The sequence below is a fragment of the Rhinolophus sinicus genome, chromosome 17 (assembly GCF_057876585.1).
Source record: "Rhinolophus sinicus isolate RSI-liver-muscle chromosome 17, RSI-T2T, whole genome shotgun sequence".
NCBI lineage: Eukaryota > Metazoa > Chordata > Mammalia > Chiroptera > Rhinolophidae > Rhinolophus > Rhinolophus sinicus.
In genome coordinates, this window is record NC_142517.1 from 10,447,418 (window position 1) to 10,462,420 (window position 15,003).

General features: G+C 35.9%; 1 protein-coding gene across 1 annotated transcript in view; it reads left to right on the top strand.

The window, feature by feature from the left end:
* Positions 1–15,003, top strand: part of PAXBP1 (PAX3 and PAX7 binding protein 1) — a 30,929-nt gene that overhangs the window by 8,221 nt on the left and 7,705 nt on the right. Inside the window, exons 5-14 of the mRNA XM_019730202.3 lie at positions 207–310; positions 1,367–1,584; positions 2,107–2,296; positions 5,945–6,068; positions 9,624–9,723; positions 9,811–9,926; positions 11,743–11,942; positions 13,081–13,225; positions 13,898–14,019; positions 14,859–14,935. Coding sequence (XP_019585761.3) covers positions 207–310; positions 1,367–1,584; positions 2,107–2,296; positions 5,945–6,068; positions 9,624–9,723; positions 9,811–9,926; positions 11,743–11,942; positions 13,081–13,225; positions 13,898–14,019; positions 14,859–14,935 — 1,396 coding nt within the window. The remainder of the gene's footprint in view (positions 1–206; positions 311–1,366; positions 1,585–2,106; positions 2,297–5,944; positions 6,069–9,623; positions 9,724–9,810; positions 9,927–11,742; positions 11,943–13,080; positions 13,226–13,897; positions 14,020–14,858; positions 14,936–15,003) is intronic.

Genomic DNA, 15,003 nt, shown 5'->3' on the forward strand with positions numbered 1-15,003 from the left:
CAATTACGTTAGTACTGACCTTCGCTTCAAGGGATACTGTGTATAAGACAAGCAGAGTCAGGAGTATCAAATGAGAGAGAGGAGATCATAATAGAAATTTTAGTAAGGTTGAGTTAATATCAATAGTTTTGCTTAAGTTTTGCAAAATATCAGGTTAGCATCTCCTCCCTGCTTTTCTGGTATTATTTTTTTGCTGCTTGCTGCAGGTATTGAGGGGAGTGACGATGATGCTTTAGTAACTGGAGAACAAGATGAAGAGCTCAGCCGATGGGAACAGGAGCAGATAAGAAAAGGAATTAATATCCCTCAGGTAAGAACTAAAGAATTAAACTTCAAAAATTAAAAAGTAAATTAAAAAACCTTTCTTGCCGACTTTGTTAAAGTAAAAACGTTGCATGTTGAATGCAATCTTCGTCACTCATTCAAGTATCATAACTGAGAAAATTACATAAAGTTATGTATCCAGTAAGCTTTTAGAAAAAACTATCATGTTTTGTGTCTTTTGTGTGTTTTTTTTTTTTTTTTTTGTAGTCAAATGATGGAAGAATTTCTAGTTTCTTAGATCAGTGTTTCTCAAAGGGGTTCTTCAACCAGCAGCGTCAGTATCATCTGGGAGCTTGTTAGAAATACAAATTCTCACCTTGCTGAGACCTAGAGAATGAGCCACTCTGGGGGTGGGGCCCAGCCATCTGTTAACAAGTCCCTTCAGGTGATTCTCATGCACACTGAAGTTTGAGAATCTCTGTAGAGAAAACGTTTCTTGCCTGTATAACTTATTTTTCCTGACTTGGAAAATTATTTTGTAGAAGATGGATTTCTCAGTAATGCAAAATGTTACCATAGATGAAAAATATGTTCCTAAGTAGTGACTTTTGTTTCAAAGAAGTAAGTAGTGCAGTGGAAATGTCGCATGAATGTAAACGTTTTGTTACTAGTGTTTTGATGCAGAATTTTGCACGCCCGTTAAAGGGTGTAGTAGAGCAAATCCTAGACAAGGTATCAGGAGTCTTAGATGCTGATCTCTGCTTATCTGTTTATTCTACAACCATGGCAAGTAATTTAGCCTCTTCCATTGATAAAATGGTGGCCTTGGATGGTTTTTAATGCCCCTTCCAACTCTACTGTGATACTGCTTTTCTGAAAATTATTAGTAACAAATCCAGTAATCCCATAAGAGTTAGAATATTCGCCCAGCCCTACTTTTATTTGATTTTGAAGAATTATTTATTTTAATTACAATAAGTAATTGTAATTAAATGGGTGTAATTTTTTCTTTTTTTTTTTTTCTTTTAACCCTAAAGGCATAATATTATGCTTTTCATAGTTTTAGCTACTAGTTTTCATATACATCCTGTTTCTTTTTTAGGTGCAAGCAAGTCAGCCCGCTGAAGTGAATGTGTATTACCAGAACACTTACCAGGCGATGCCTTATGGCTCATCCTATGGCATTCCTTACAGTTACACAGCCTATGGATCATCCGATGCCAAATCTCAAAAAACAGATAATACAGTCCCTTTCAAAACTCCCAGTAATGAGATGACTCCCGTTACTATTGATTTGGTAAAGAAACAGCTTAAAGACAGGTAGGGCAGATCAACTTCTTAAAGACCTGTCCTCTAGCTTTGTGTTCCCTCAGGCAACTTGTAGTCTGGGGTAGCAGATGCAGAATATCGGCAAAGAAGATTCACTGGCCCATCTTCAGACACTAAGCAGAAGATGACTTCATACTTTGTTCTGCTACCTTCTTGGATTACTTCTGTGGAAGCCGCGAAAAGTTTTAAAAAAATGTCACTCCATGATCTTGTTGAAGACGTTTCTGAGTTTGCACCTCTTGGACACTGAAAAAGTGTAGTCAAGATATGGGGGGAAAAGCAAAACTGAGATTTTGGTTAGCCCATCACATAACTTTATATGGAGTCTGTAAACTGCCATTTTTTTTTTTTTTTTTTTTTTTTGGAGAAAAAAGCAGTACAGATGAAAAGATGCCACTCCAAATCTTTTTATATTCTAATAGTGGAGCTAAATGCATTATAATATTGCAAGAGTCCTGACAGCATAGATTTTGGGGTGTAAATGTGTTATATTTATCCTTTTGTGTTCTTAAGGTTGGACTCCATGAAAGAACTGCACAAAACAAATCGACAGCAGCATGAGAAACATCTGCAAAGCCGAGTGGACTCCACCAGGGCTATTGAAAGATTAGAAGGGTCTTCTGGGGGTATTGGTGAACGGTATAAATTTTTGCAAGAAATGCGAGGGTATGTCCAAGACTTGCTTGAGTGTTTCAGTGAAAAGGTAAGAATGCAAAAATATTAATCTCTTTGAATAAGGCAAAATTAAGAAGGTCTAGATGGCCTTGTGTAGATCATTTCTGTATTTCTCAGAAAATATCCCCTGAATTCGACTTTAGAAGTGATGAAAAGTCATGCTTCATTTTCTTCACTTCATTAGCGGCATTCTATCTTGGGGGCAAATATACTTCCTTTGTTGAAAACAAAGAAAACTCAAAACACATTAAAATAAGACTTTGGCAAGTCCTACCTATAATTGTAGATTATTGGCCTGCCCTGGATTATTAGAATATATAGGACTCATCTGATGGAATTTACTTTTTTATGGTTCAAGTCTAAACTTATCTTTAAACTGTTTGCACAAGTAATTCCAAATATGAACAAAGTTGCAAAATTTTAGTTTTTATTTTTTACCCTAGATGAAGTTGGTCACCATTGCTGCTAATAGTTTTCATCTAAGTAAGCCTATGCCTCATTCATTTCAGAAACCATTCATTGGCCATAATTTCTTTTAAACTCTCATTTCTACCAAGTTCATTTTTTTCAGTATGATAGATTTTTAGTATGAAGTGCAACTGCTTTATATTTGCATTTTTAAAATTAGCTGCATAGAGAATCCCTTTTTTCTCAAATGACCTCTTAATCGATTTTTCTTCTTTAAGCGAAATGCTGTTATTTGATGAATTGGCTTATAAGCATTTGTGGACTTTGCAGCCTTATCTTTAAAAAAAGTTAAAATGGTAGTACTGAATACCCTGTCGCCAAACTTTCAGTGATACAGGATTAGAAGGCAATTTTTCCCTTATTCTTGGCTGTGTGGATTAGCATAGACTGTAAGCTACTGTATGTTTAAATGAGTATTTTAGCTTTCTGTTATCTCTGTTGATTACTTCAATACCCTAAAGCCAAAGGCTGGCGGAAGCACCTTGCCAGACTGTCTTCCTAATGGGTTTTAATGGTTCCAGCCAGTCTGTGATTAGATTGAGGCTGAGATAGCATGTACCAGGTCCTCTGTAGGATTTATCACATTCTTGTTCTTATTACTTGATTTCTGGAGAAGTAACTGTAGGCTGAGCTATGGTGTATTCCTTGTGGCAGGTTAGTGGCTTAGGGTGACAAAGTACAGGGGTGGGAAAGAAACAGGTTTGCCTCTGTGCAGGGGTGTAGATGTGTCCGAGTTGGTGGTTGTGTCTTCTTCCTACTAGTAAAGTCCTTATGAGCCTAGAGGGCATGGTGGGAGCTGGTCTAACCTTTTGTGACTAGAGAAGGGATCTTTGTCTTAAATCATACTTTGTAATTGAGGTTTGTCCCTGTGGTGCTTTTTCTTGAAGTATCTTGGCCTTTGCTTTAAACTTACTTGAGTAAACTTACATGCTTTTAATTGCAAACTAAACGCTTAGAAAATGCTGACAGTAATATGATCAACTAGATTATATAATTCTTGAGTTAAAGAGACTACTAGGACATCTAGTTCATGTAGTTTTCAATTTTGTATTCATTTTATAATCAATTTTGTAAACAACTAGTAGTGTACTTACTTTATCTCCTTGATTGCCCTGTTCTAGAGAAGCCTACTTCAGATGGTGCTAATGTGGTTTCACAGAGGCACTTAGATAAACGTTTCTGGAGCGGATCTTAAACCTTACATGTTATACAGTGACTACATTTTAGTTTAAAAAGGTAGATAGTTCCCACTTTTAAAGATATTTTATTTCATTTTGACATTTTCATATACATTCAATTTTATTAAGAGACTCCTGCCGAGTAAATAATATCATAAATTGTCATCTTGGAAATATTTAGAAACAGTTGGATAGATTTAAATATTCACTTTAGTTATACTATAAAAATATTGTTTCAGAGTAAGACCATAAAAAGATAAACATTCCTTTGTTTTTTTCCCTCTTGTTGTAAAAGTTTAAGTGGTTTTGAACTTAGATTTTTAATTATTTACAGATCATTTTAACTTTCCATTATTTCATTTCCCTATAGTTGTCTTCCTTATTGTGTTCTTCGCCTTATGTTTGGTTTTGAAGTAGTAATAGTCAATAACAGTTTTGAGTTTGGAGACGGGAAAGAAATTGTTCATGGTGCATACTCTTGAGATAAATCAACGTTGTTAAGAAACATGAGTGAGCTGAAAATGTGTTTTAGGACTTTTATTCTCAGTAGAATTTTCTCTGGGCGTTGTTAAAGGCATTCCAATTACCTAAGCAGGAAAATGATATTATCAGAATTTTAACTAAATTGAATAATTCATTTCTGTCTGATGCAACCTCAGGTGTGTAGCTCTTACAGTAGAGGAATGTTAACGGTCTCCAGGACTAAAAGACTGCACCATAGATACATCGGTATATTTGTCTTTAGTCCTGTGTGATTTGAAAAAACTGAGGGGGTGGGGAAGTGTAAGTCACAATGATTTGGCAGTAATCAGTTATGTAAATTTTAAAGATTGTCACCGGGCTCAGCTCTTAAAAGATAATCAGTGCAGGTTTGGGGACATTGTTGCCCATGGTTGGCATATTAAAGAATAAAATAACTATCAGTTTGACCTTTCTGTGAACATTTGCTACTTTTACAATGGAATCATGCAAGTGTATAAAATTGCTTTTATTACAGACATCTTTGTATTCCACCTGCCTTTTTTTATTTTCCATTTGCAGTCTGTTCAGTTCAGGAAGATGCTATAATACTTGGTGCAGGTGTTCCCAAACTCTAAATAATGTGTTTTCCATTTGCACTAACCACCAGGAAACTAGAATTTCTGGTTTCCTCAGGTATGTGTAGTGGTTGTTAGTGTTTGTGAAAGTTTTATAGTATTTGGTTATAACATAAGGTTATAAATAAAAAGATTTTTGCTTTTTTTTTTTAAGTTAGGTCTCGTTCTGTAAGCTTTGGTGTTCTATATAAACCAAGTGAATGCTTAGCCATGGATACTAACCTGGAAAAATTTATTGATTTTGTAAAATGACATTTTATTATTTTATTACAAAATATGGAAAAGTTTAAACATTTGATAAGAGCTTTCTGAGTCAGTTTGAGCTGTATTGCTTTCACAAAGGTTAGTGATAACTAGAAATGTTATTTGCCTTATTAATGTAGATGAGTGCAGTTGACACTAAAAATGAGTACTAGAGCTGCAAAACAGTAAGGTGCATATGAGTGGCAGGGCAATTTAAGTGTCAAAAATTGGGCAGTTAGCAGACTTCTGTTCTTACCTAATAGAGTCATTGCATTTTTTTGGTATCACAGTGATAATAATCTATTTTAAACTATAAAAATTACGAGATAGATCATGCGCTGGAAAATTAAAAATAGACTTTAAAAGACTTCCAAGTACTTTATTCTAAAAGAAAAGCACTAAAACTTTTCACTTTTTTTCCTTTTAAATCTAATATGGAGGTGTTAAGTTTTCTAACCAAACTTTTGCTCCAATAACTAGGCACTGGACACTATAGCTCTAAATATGGATGAAAAGAAGTGATGTTTCCTAAACATTGTAAAATTGAATTGCTATTTGTGTGCCATTGGGGATTCATGATTATTCTGTCCATAGAGGGTACTTTTTCAGAAATCCGGAAATAGAATGGAACCCTCAAATAAGTAAGCAGCTGAGGAGTTTGGTGTTACGGAGTGTGTTGTATTTTTACAGGTGCCACTGATTAATGAACTTGAATCAGCAATACATCAGCTGTACAAACAGCGAGCTTCCCGCCTTGTCCAAAGACGACAAGATGATATTAAAGATGAATCTTCGGAGTTTTCAAGCCATTCAAGTCAGTCCATCTTGAAGGTTTTTATTATTCATTAAACAACCTTGTTTACTTAGTGCAGCCTAATTGAAAATTAGAGCTCTCAGAGCATCTTTTTTTTTTTTTTCCTTTTTTAAATAAATGAGTTGTTTTGCTCTTGTATTAGGTAGATCTAAAAAATTATAATAGCATGTACTTGGGTTGTGTTTAAGAAAATACAGTTTCGCAAAGGAGCTCAAAAACGTGCAGTAATATGCTGTCAGCCTTATTCTTCTTTGTACATTTTTTTTTTATTCTTTAGAGTTAGAAAAGACATTATCAGTATTTTATCTTAAAACCACTATCTGTTTGGTCCTAACTGATTTTCCCCCAATTTTCATCCTGTTCATGACACCAGGACAAATGCTGTTATTGATTACAATGAAAGAGTGGGATTGGGGACTGGGAAATTTTGAAGGGCGGAAGGGATTTTATTACGTGACAAATGATACAACTCCGAGATTAGGGGAGTTTGAGCTTTACCCCTTGGATAAAGTAAAATTTTTTGATTTAAAATTTTTTAATATTTTCTAGTTTGTCTTATATGCTATACTGGGTTTTTTAGTAAGTCAGTTGGTACCTATAGTTCTTGAAATATTAGTGTGAAAATCTAGAACTTGAATTTATATTCCTTTTATTATGATGTGTGTTATGGAAAACCAAAATTAATCGGAAACTTCTTATTAAATAATTTAGCTGAGATTTAAGCAGATGTTTGCAGACTTTGAATTCCGTTTTTCCTCCATATTCTTGAGTGCGCTAATGACTTTTCGTAGCATGGGTTTCTTGTGGCTTCCTTTGTCATCTCTTTGTTCCCTGTGTCAGCAGTTCTCAAATGGAAGTGTGCATCACGATTACCCATGAAACTAATTTAAAGAGCAGATTTCCTGGTGCTTTCCCTGGAGATTCTTGCTCGGTCTAATCACCTGGGCCTAGGTATCCAGTCATCTGCATGTTAAACATGCCAGTCATCCATGGATGGCTTGAGTGACCCCAGGTCATCTAAGTGCAAAGGGCCCTAGTGTTATTCTTTCGGAAAACAATGATTTGTCATATAGGGTGTCCTCTAAATTAAAGAGACATTGGATTCCTGAGAAAGCAGCCTTCTGTGTGCCAGGTGCGTTTTGGACCATAATAGCAAGGTGGTAATAGGGCCCTCCGAGCTGAGTCAGGCTGAGATGTGAGCCACAAAAACAGAGGCTTTGACCTCTGTTTTTGCTATGGAAGTTTAAATTGCTTTGCCCTTTTGGGCACCTAAATGACTAATGCATCCCTCCCAGATCACTTTTGATCCCGACAGAACCAGATTTCTGGGGCAGATTACAGGTAACCGTTATACCTACAAAGGGAAGTAATTTCCTTTTAAGTTAAATGTTTTGTGTGAGCTGTACATTTCATCAAATACCGTTTCTTGCCTATAATCTGTTGTTTATAATTTGGAGCTATTTACTTACATGAAACTGGAAATGAGGGTTGAATGATATATGTTAATTAGATTGAGAGTTGGAAAGAAATTGAAAGGTAATGAGAAATTGAAAAATATTGCCCTAGTGGGAGTATTCATTAATTGCCAAAGATTTGAGGAAAATTACATGGGATACTGAAGTATCATTTCCATTTCTGATCTTTTTAAAAAGAAACAAGCCTGAAATTCATCTCTAGATTTGTAAAAACTTACCACAATTACTGTATACAGTTCTCACAGAAATGAGGGAGGCTCGCACTTGGTTCATCTACTCATGGCTTCTTCAGTATGTATTTTTATAAAATCTATAAATGCAGTATTTAAAATATAGTAATTAATAGTCTTTAAAATATTTCTTTAAGAATATCTCTTAAAGAGGCTAGAATCATTTCTGTAGTTTGGGACTTTTTAGCTAATTCATCTATGGTGTATAGTGAACTCACCATTGAAGTAACGCTGGGACATCCTTCTTATGTACTGTACTAATCTTTTTTTATAATTTGTGAACTCTGGAACATACTGCCTTCCTAATATCTGAGCTATTTTGAAATAGTAAAAAACTCAGTAAGAAAGTCAACTTTAAAAATAGTAGGGTCTAGGATAGTTAGGATACGCTGAAGTGTAGAGACCTAATATTTGGTGTTATTTTTCCTGTTGCTCCTATTGCTAACATATCTCAGGGGGGAAAGTATGCAAAAGCCTTTCTTTCATTTTTGCATGTGATTTCCCCCTCCTCCTATCCCTTGTTGTTTACTTCTCATTGCTATCCCATATACAACAGTCCTCGAATAACATCCGTTTCATTCGATGCCATTCTGGTATAATGTGGATGAGATACTGTAGTAACCTAACTTTTGTTTACATGAATTAGCTTATGGTAAAACTCGTTTCACTTAAAGTCACAGAACCAGTCAATCGATGATGTTAATTGAGGACTTACTGTATTAGAGAATATCTTCACAGTGTGGAACTAAAATGTAGAAATGAGTGGAGTATTGCAAACAAATGTTTCCCCCACTCCTCCTCTGACCCTAGGCAAGAGATTAGAGGATTATTCTGTAGAGACAGAGAATGGGTTCAGAGAAAAGACCCAGAGACAAAACCCTCTTGGAGCCCCCAACAAGAGTTGACTTTCTACCTAGTGTTCTGGTGGAGATGCCTCTGTGAGACAACTCCCACCATGTCCACAGAACTTCCAGTCTAGCTTTTATATGAGGTAGTTACACTCACTAGACCAACACAAGCAGGTGAACCTAAGGAACTGAGGAAACAAACAATGCAGGTGGCAGAAAAAATTTTAACACATAATTGAGATCCTCAGGGAGATAATAGAAAGTATTTTTCCCTCTTGGGAACTAAAAATTTGGTAACTGAAATAGAAATTTAAATAGGAAGGTTGGAAGTTAAAGCTAAAAAATGCCCCAGAGAGTTCAAAAAAAGAGGGAGAAAGAGAAATGGAAAATAAGGGAAAAAAGAAATAAGGGATTTAAAGGAGTAGTGTTTGAGAAAGCTTAAGTTGCTCATATTCAGATACGGTTTTCAATCTACATGTTGATTCTGCCCTTGTTCTAAAAATAGTAATAGAGAATAAATGTCTATAAAGCAAAATTAAAATTAGAAGAATAAATTATTAAACTGCAACAAAGCTGTTTTCTCATCCTACCTATGTTTCTTTCCTGTCATTTCATATCATTTAACATACGATGCTTAAGTTCTTCCTTTAAAAAGTAATCTATTGTTTTTCCCTTTGCACAGGTAACTTAGATTTTTAATTTATTTGGTTGTCATAGTGGCATAAACTAGTTCTGTCACTTAGACATAAAAAATAGTGATTAAGCCCAGTTGCCTTTGTGTAGGGTTGTTGAACTCCATTTGTTTTTCTATTCTTTTTCATGGGAACACAGAATAATACAGCGATTTACTCTAAACTAGAAAACTATCTGGTTTACCAATTATTGCAGAATCCTGATGTTGAGATTAGCAAGCAGTCTATCATTATGGCTTATTCTGTGCAAACTCTTTCCTCAAGATCGTTGAAGGAAGGTTTTTTTATTTTAACCATTGTTATTTTACAGATAAAGCTCTGATGGCACCAAATCTTGATTCCTTTGGACGAGATCGAGCACTGTACCAAGAGCATGCAAAACGTCGGATTGCAGAACGGGAAGCCAGGAGGTAAATCTCAAAATGCTAGCTGTTTGTTTGTTTGTGAAGGGAGGAATATCTTTTATCTGGTTTAGGAACTTGATGTTTGTTATTTAGGACTCGTCGTAGACAAGCCAGAGAGCAAACCGGTAAGATGGCAGATCACCTGGAAGGCCTTTCCAGTGATGATGAAGAAACTTCTACAGATATTACAAATTTCAATCTGGAAAAAGGTTAGACATTTATTTGGAAATGAGATTTATTGTCAGTTTAGTTTCTGCTTGGTTGTAGTTTTTACTATGAAATGATGGTTTGAAGTTTTATGACCTCTGTATTAGAACCAGACACCTTTTTCTTAATTGTAAAAACTTACACCCATTTTTTTATTACTGAATATCATGATGAGTTCTCAAAAATAGTGGTAACACCTAGGACTTTCATAATAAATGATACTATTCTCCAAGGGCTACCATAATGCTGCCTGTCTGGCCTAAAAACGTTAAAGCTTGTCAGTAGAGCACTCAGCCCTGAAGGAAACTCCTGATTTTGGGGAGCCCTGAATAATTTCAACCAAGAGGAATAGTTAGTACTGTTATGTGCCAGGCATTTCCAGAAGGATCCCTAAATAAGATTCTTCATTTCCCACTATTGGCTGGGATTATGTGGAATTATATTGGCTGCAAGCCATTTGGAACTTAGTTGGAGAAGCTTGTTAGGCTTCTTCTTTTTTATTGTGAACATCTCTAAACATACAGAAAATTTGAAAGCATGGGATAGCGATCACCCACATACGTACCTGTCACCCAGATTCAGTCGTTCTTAACCATCATCTGGCCAAGTTTGCTTAAACTCTTTATATGTGAATGTGTGTGTTTTGCAGAACCATGTAAACTTCATGGCACTTCCTCTAAAAGTTTTAACATGTGTCTCCTAAAAACAAGGCTATTTTCTTACCTAATCACAATACCATTATCACACCTAAGGAAATTAACTCAAATTTCTTAATATCACGTCTGTTCATTTTTCCTCAGCAGCAGCCCCTCCCCCCCGCCCCCCCCCCAAAGTATCTTGGGACTGTTTTGATGGGTTGTTCTGTGTTTTTCAAACCAGGATCCACACAAGGTTCCTGCTCTGCATTTGGTTGTTACATCTTTTTATCTAGAATTAATGAACATCCACAAGTTCCTTACTCATACACACACCCCTATGATTTATTTGTTTAAGACATTAACTTTTTGAAGACACCAGGCCACTTGTCTTGCAGAATGTCCTACATTCTAGATGTCTGTTTTCTCATGGTATTAACTTGTTTTTCCATTCACTGTATTTCTTATAAACTGGACTTTAGTTCTGAAACCTTGATTAGATTGAGGTTAAACTTTTTTGTCAAGGATACTTCATACAAGATGCTGTTTCTTGCTGCATAATAACGGATGACAAATGTTAAGATTTTCCCGCTATTAGCGATGTTAATTAAGATTGATTTTGAGAAGTAGGTTGTCACAAGTAGGTCTAGCCATTATGAAAATTCCCCTTTCCCAAGTCATCTGGGGCATCAGATGACCTTTTACTTAAAAATCCTACTAGCATCCATTGCTGATATTTGTCTATGTCAGTTATTGCAATCAATAACAGACTTTGAAAGAAGTGATATGATTGGTCATTGGTTATGATGTGCGTGTGTTATTTACACAGTGATTTGTGGACTGAAGAATTACCAGCAAAGTTTGTACTTTAAGCAATTACTCAGTTAATACACCATGGTAACTGAAATTTGAACTGAATTATTGGGGGACAGATTTTATTTAACAGAAAATGGTCCAAAGGAAAGAGTGCCTATACTTTGGTTTGCATAATAGATGTTTGAAACCTAAACTTTTTTGTTTATCCTTTCTTTTAAATTGTAATTAACAATAAATTGTTCCTTTGTTAATGAGCCTATCTCTTACTGATACTCAAGCTACTAAGAAAATGCTGAAAATAATTGAACTGTTTTTTCTACCACGTATTAAATTTCTCTGTGGTGGTTGTTTTTATTGTTGTATTTAGATCGCATTTCAAAAGAGTCCAGCAAGGTTTTTGAAGATGTCCTTGAGAGTTTCTATTCAATCGATTGTATTAAATCCCAATTTGAAGCATGGCGTTCAAAATACTATGCGTCCTACAAGGATGCTTACATCGGCCTTTGTTTGCCAAAGTTGTTCAACCCTCTCATAAGGCTGCAGCTTCTCACTTGGACTCCTCTTGAGGTGGGTGGCTTCTGTCACTGTTTGAAAGCAGTATAACATGATGCCTGGGTAATTTTAACCTCAAAACTAGAGATGTAAGTGTAAGTAAGGTATTTTTCAGGGGAGAAAGTGCACAGGGCTATACTTGATACTATTGCTGGCTGTAATCTTAGGATCTTCCCTTTTATACTCCCCTCCTCAAGAGAGCTGTCTATGGCTTTTCAATTTATATACAATGCCTTTCTCAGTCACCTAAACTATATATATGGAATATTACCATTTTAATACAGTTTTTTCCTTTCTTAAAGTGTGTGTACATTTCTTTGGCTCCCTGTGTATATATAGTGACATTGGCATATGAACATGAATGAATAGGGAGAACTTGATCCTTTGATCCTAGAAAAACATAAAACCCCATGGGAAAGCTCAGTGAGGCAGGTATGAAATAGGGCCTGACCTAATAAGTCAGTGGTAATTAAAATCGATAAATTCAGGAGATGGAATCAGTGGGTCTTGTTGGCCTTGTATTATATATAAGGGAGGAGACTAGAATTTACTCCATACGTCTAGTGGTCATATTTAGGATACAGTTTTGGAAGTTACCAACGTTGATGGAGCCGTGGGTGTGAATGAGATTCACTGGGTTCGATGTGTAAACTATAAGGGAAAGAGGGTTGAGGTTGAAGCCCTGGAAATGATTGAAAAAGAACGTGAGCTCCAGGTACCATTCAGCTCACAGCTCCCTGCTGCTCTTTGCCAGGCCTTGTGGAGTTTCACCCTGTACATGTGTGTCTTAGTATATAAAAGGCTCAAGGGCACTTGTGTGTGTTTTGGAGTTCTTTTTCTGTGTAGCGCCTTTCTCTGCCCCATGGCTTTGGGTTGTGTCAACCTCCCTGAACTCCAATTTCCGTCTCCTCCCCTCAGCAAGCCTGTGCTCTGTGTGCCGTCCACGCCCCGCTCTCCTGATCAGCAGTGCATGTCGGTGATTCCCTTCTTTCAGGGCTCATCGTTCTGTACTGCCCGTAGTCCATTGTCTGAAAACAGGCGTTTCATATGTTTTGTCCAGTTTTTACTTGTTTATGGCTAAATACTCTTTTGACTGGAAGCCGCAGTAGCCACTATTTTAAATGTGTTTGAGTAACCTTTTAATATTTTCTAGGCGAAATGCCGTGACTTTGAGAATATGCTATGGTTTGAATCTTTGCTGTTTTATGGTTGTGAAGAGCGAGAGCAAGAAAAAGATGATGTGGACATTGCACTATTACCCACCATTGTGGAAAAGGTGATCCTTCCCAAACTAACAGGTAGAGATTTCTGAATTGAACATTTAAACACATTGGGTTTCTCACGTCTATTTTTAAGAATTTTTAATCGGGGCATATTTCCTCATAAAAATTACATTATAAATGGAAAGTTACCATTGGGCCCAAAGATGGCTAAAGGCTAGATGTCTCTTAACCGGGGATTTGAAGAACACCTTGGGGCGGGCCTGGAGTTGGGGGCAGTAATTGATCTCTTGGCGAATTTTAGAGACCCTTAAAGACAGCCTGAAGCAAAACTGAACACATATTTTTTTGAGGGATGTGCGTTTTTCTGGGAGCAATTTCATTACTTACATCAATTTCTCACAGAAGATTAGGAATCATTGATACAGGAACCTATTTAAAATATTAAAAATAAGTTCCAAGTTTAGTTAGAAATTCTTGATGCTGGGACAATATCTTCTAGGATATTGAAATCTTCTTTACCACCCCCAGTCTTTATTTTCATTGATTAGCAGGAAATAAGAGGAATATGTCCCCCTCTCCCCATTTGCCTAATGCTCGGCACTCCCACAGTTAATAGGACAAAGGAGACTGAAGCTTATACTCAAGAGAGGGAAAGAGAAATCAGGATTGGCATTTATAAGTTGAGGACTGCTTGACATCTGATTTAATTTATCGCTGTATCAACACATTCTACTTTTGTTCTAATAGTGATAGCTGAAAATATGTGGGACCCTTTTTCTACAACACAAACTTCAAGAATGGTTGGAATTACATTAAAATTAGTAAATGGATATCCTTCAGTAGTGAATGCAGAAAACAAAAATACACAGGTAATTTAATTATTATCTATGAAAGGTTTTGTTTGTTTTTTTTCCTCCCGGTCCTTTTGAAAATGAGCAAGACTTGAGAGATTGAGTGGTTATATTCTAAACCAACCAGAAAATCTGATTCACCAAATTGGGCCATATGGTCCTATATAAAAGACTGAAATATAAAAAGTTTGAGATAATAGATTTCAGTTTTAAAATCTCTCCGTGGAAGGATGATATTATTAGTCTAGGTAGCCTCTCAATTTTTACTGTGCTCACCCTTTTTACCACCACCCCTCCCCCAACTTCCAATCAGCTAATCAAATATCCCTTTAAGAACTGTATTTTTTAGGAAAAAGAGACATGTAAAAGTGCTAGAATAAAAGTGTAATAATTGATTATTTAAATGCTAAAACATTTAAACAGCATATAAAACAGCGAAGTATTGTTTTATAACTAGTTTCCAAACTTCAAATTGCTGTTGTCCCTCAGTGAACATTCTTATCAGCCATGGAGACTTAGGAAAGGTGCTCTTTATCATTGTCTGTTTTCACTGATCTCATTTTAAGAAGAACCAGGTTATGTGTCTTACCTTAAATCTTTACATAGTAGGTTGAAGGGCTGAAAGATTTCTAAATGACTTCATCATTTGGTAGTTGTTGAGGGGTGAACTAACAGTAGTAAGTATTAAAGACCTTAGGGCCTTCAGTGAGGAAAGGGAAAATTTTGAGAAGAGGGTTCCCTCAAAATTGAATACTTAAGTAATTACATGATTTGGAATATGGGTTGTTTTTATTTCTTAAAATTTTACTTTTATCACAACCTTTATTAAAATGTATGATCTATTTTAAACTCTTTAGGTGTACCTAAAAGCACTTTTACTGAGAATGAGAAGAACTTTAGATGATGATGTATTCATGCCCTTATATCCCAAAAAGTAAGTAACTCCTCAGAACATTGAAAATGATAACATTCTCCGTTATCTTCCAGAGAAGGCTTCTTATT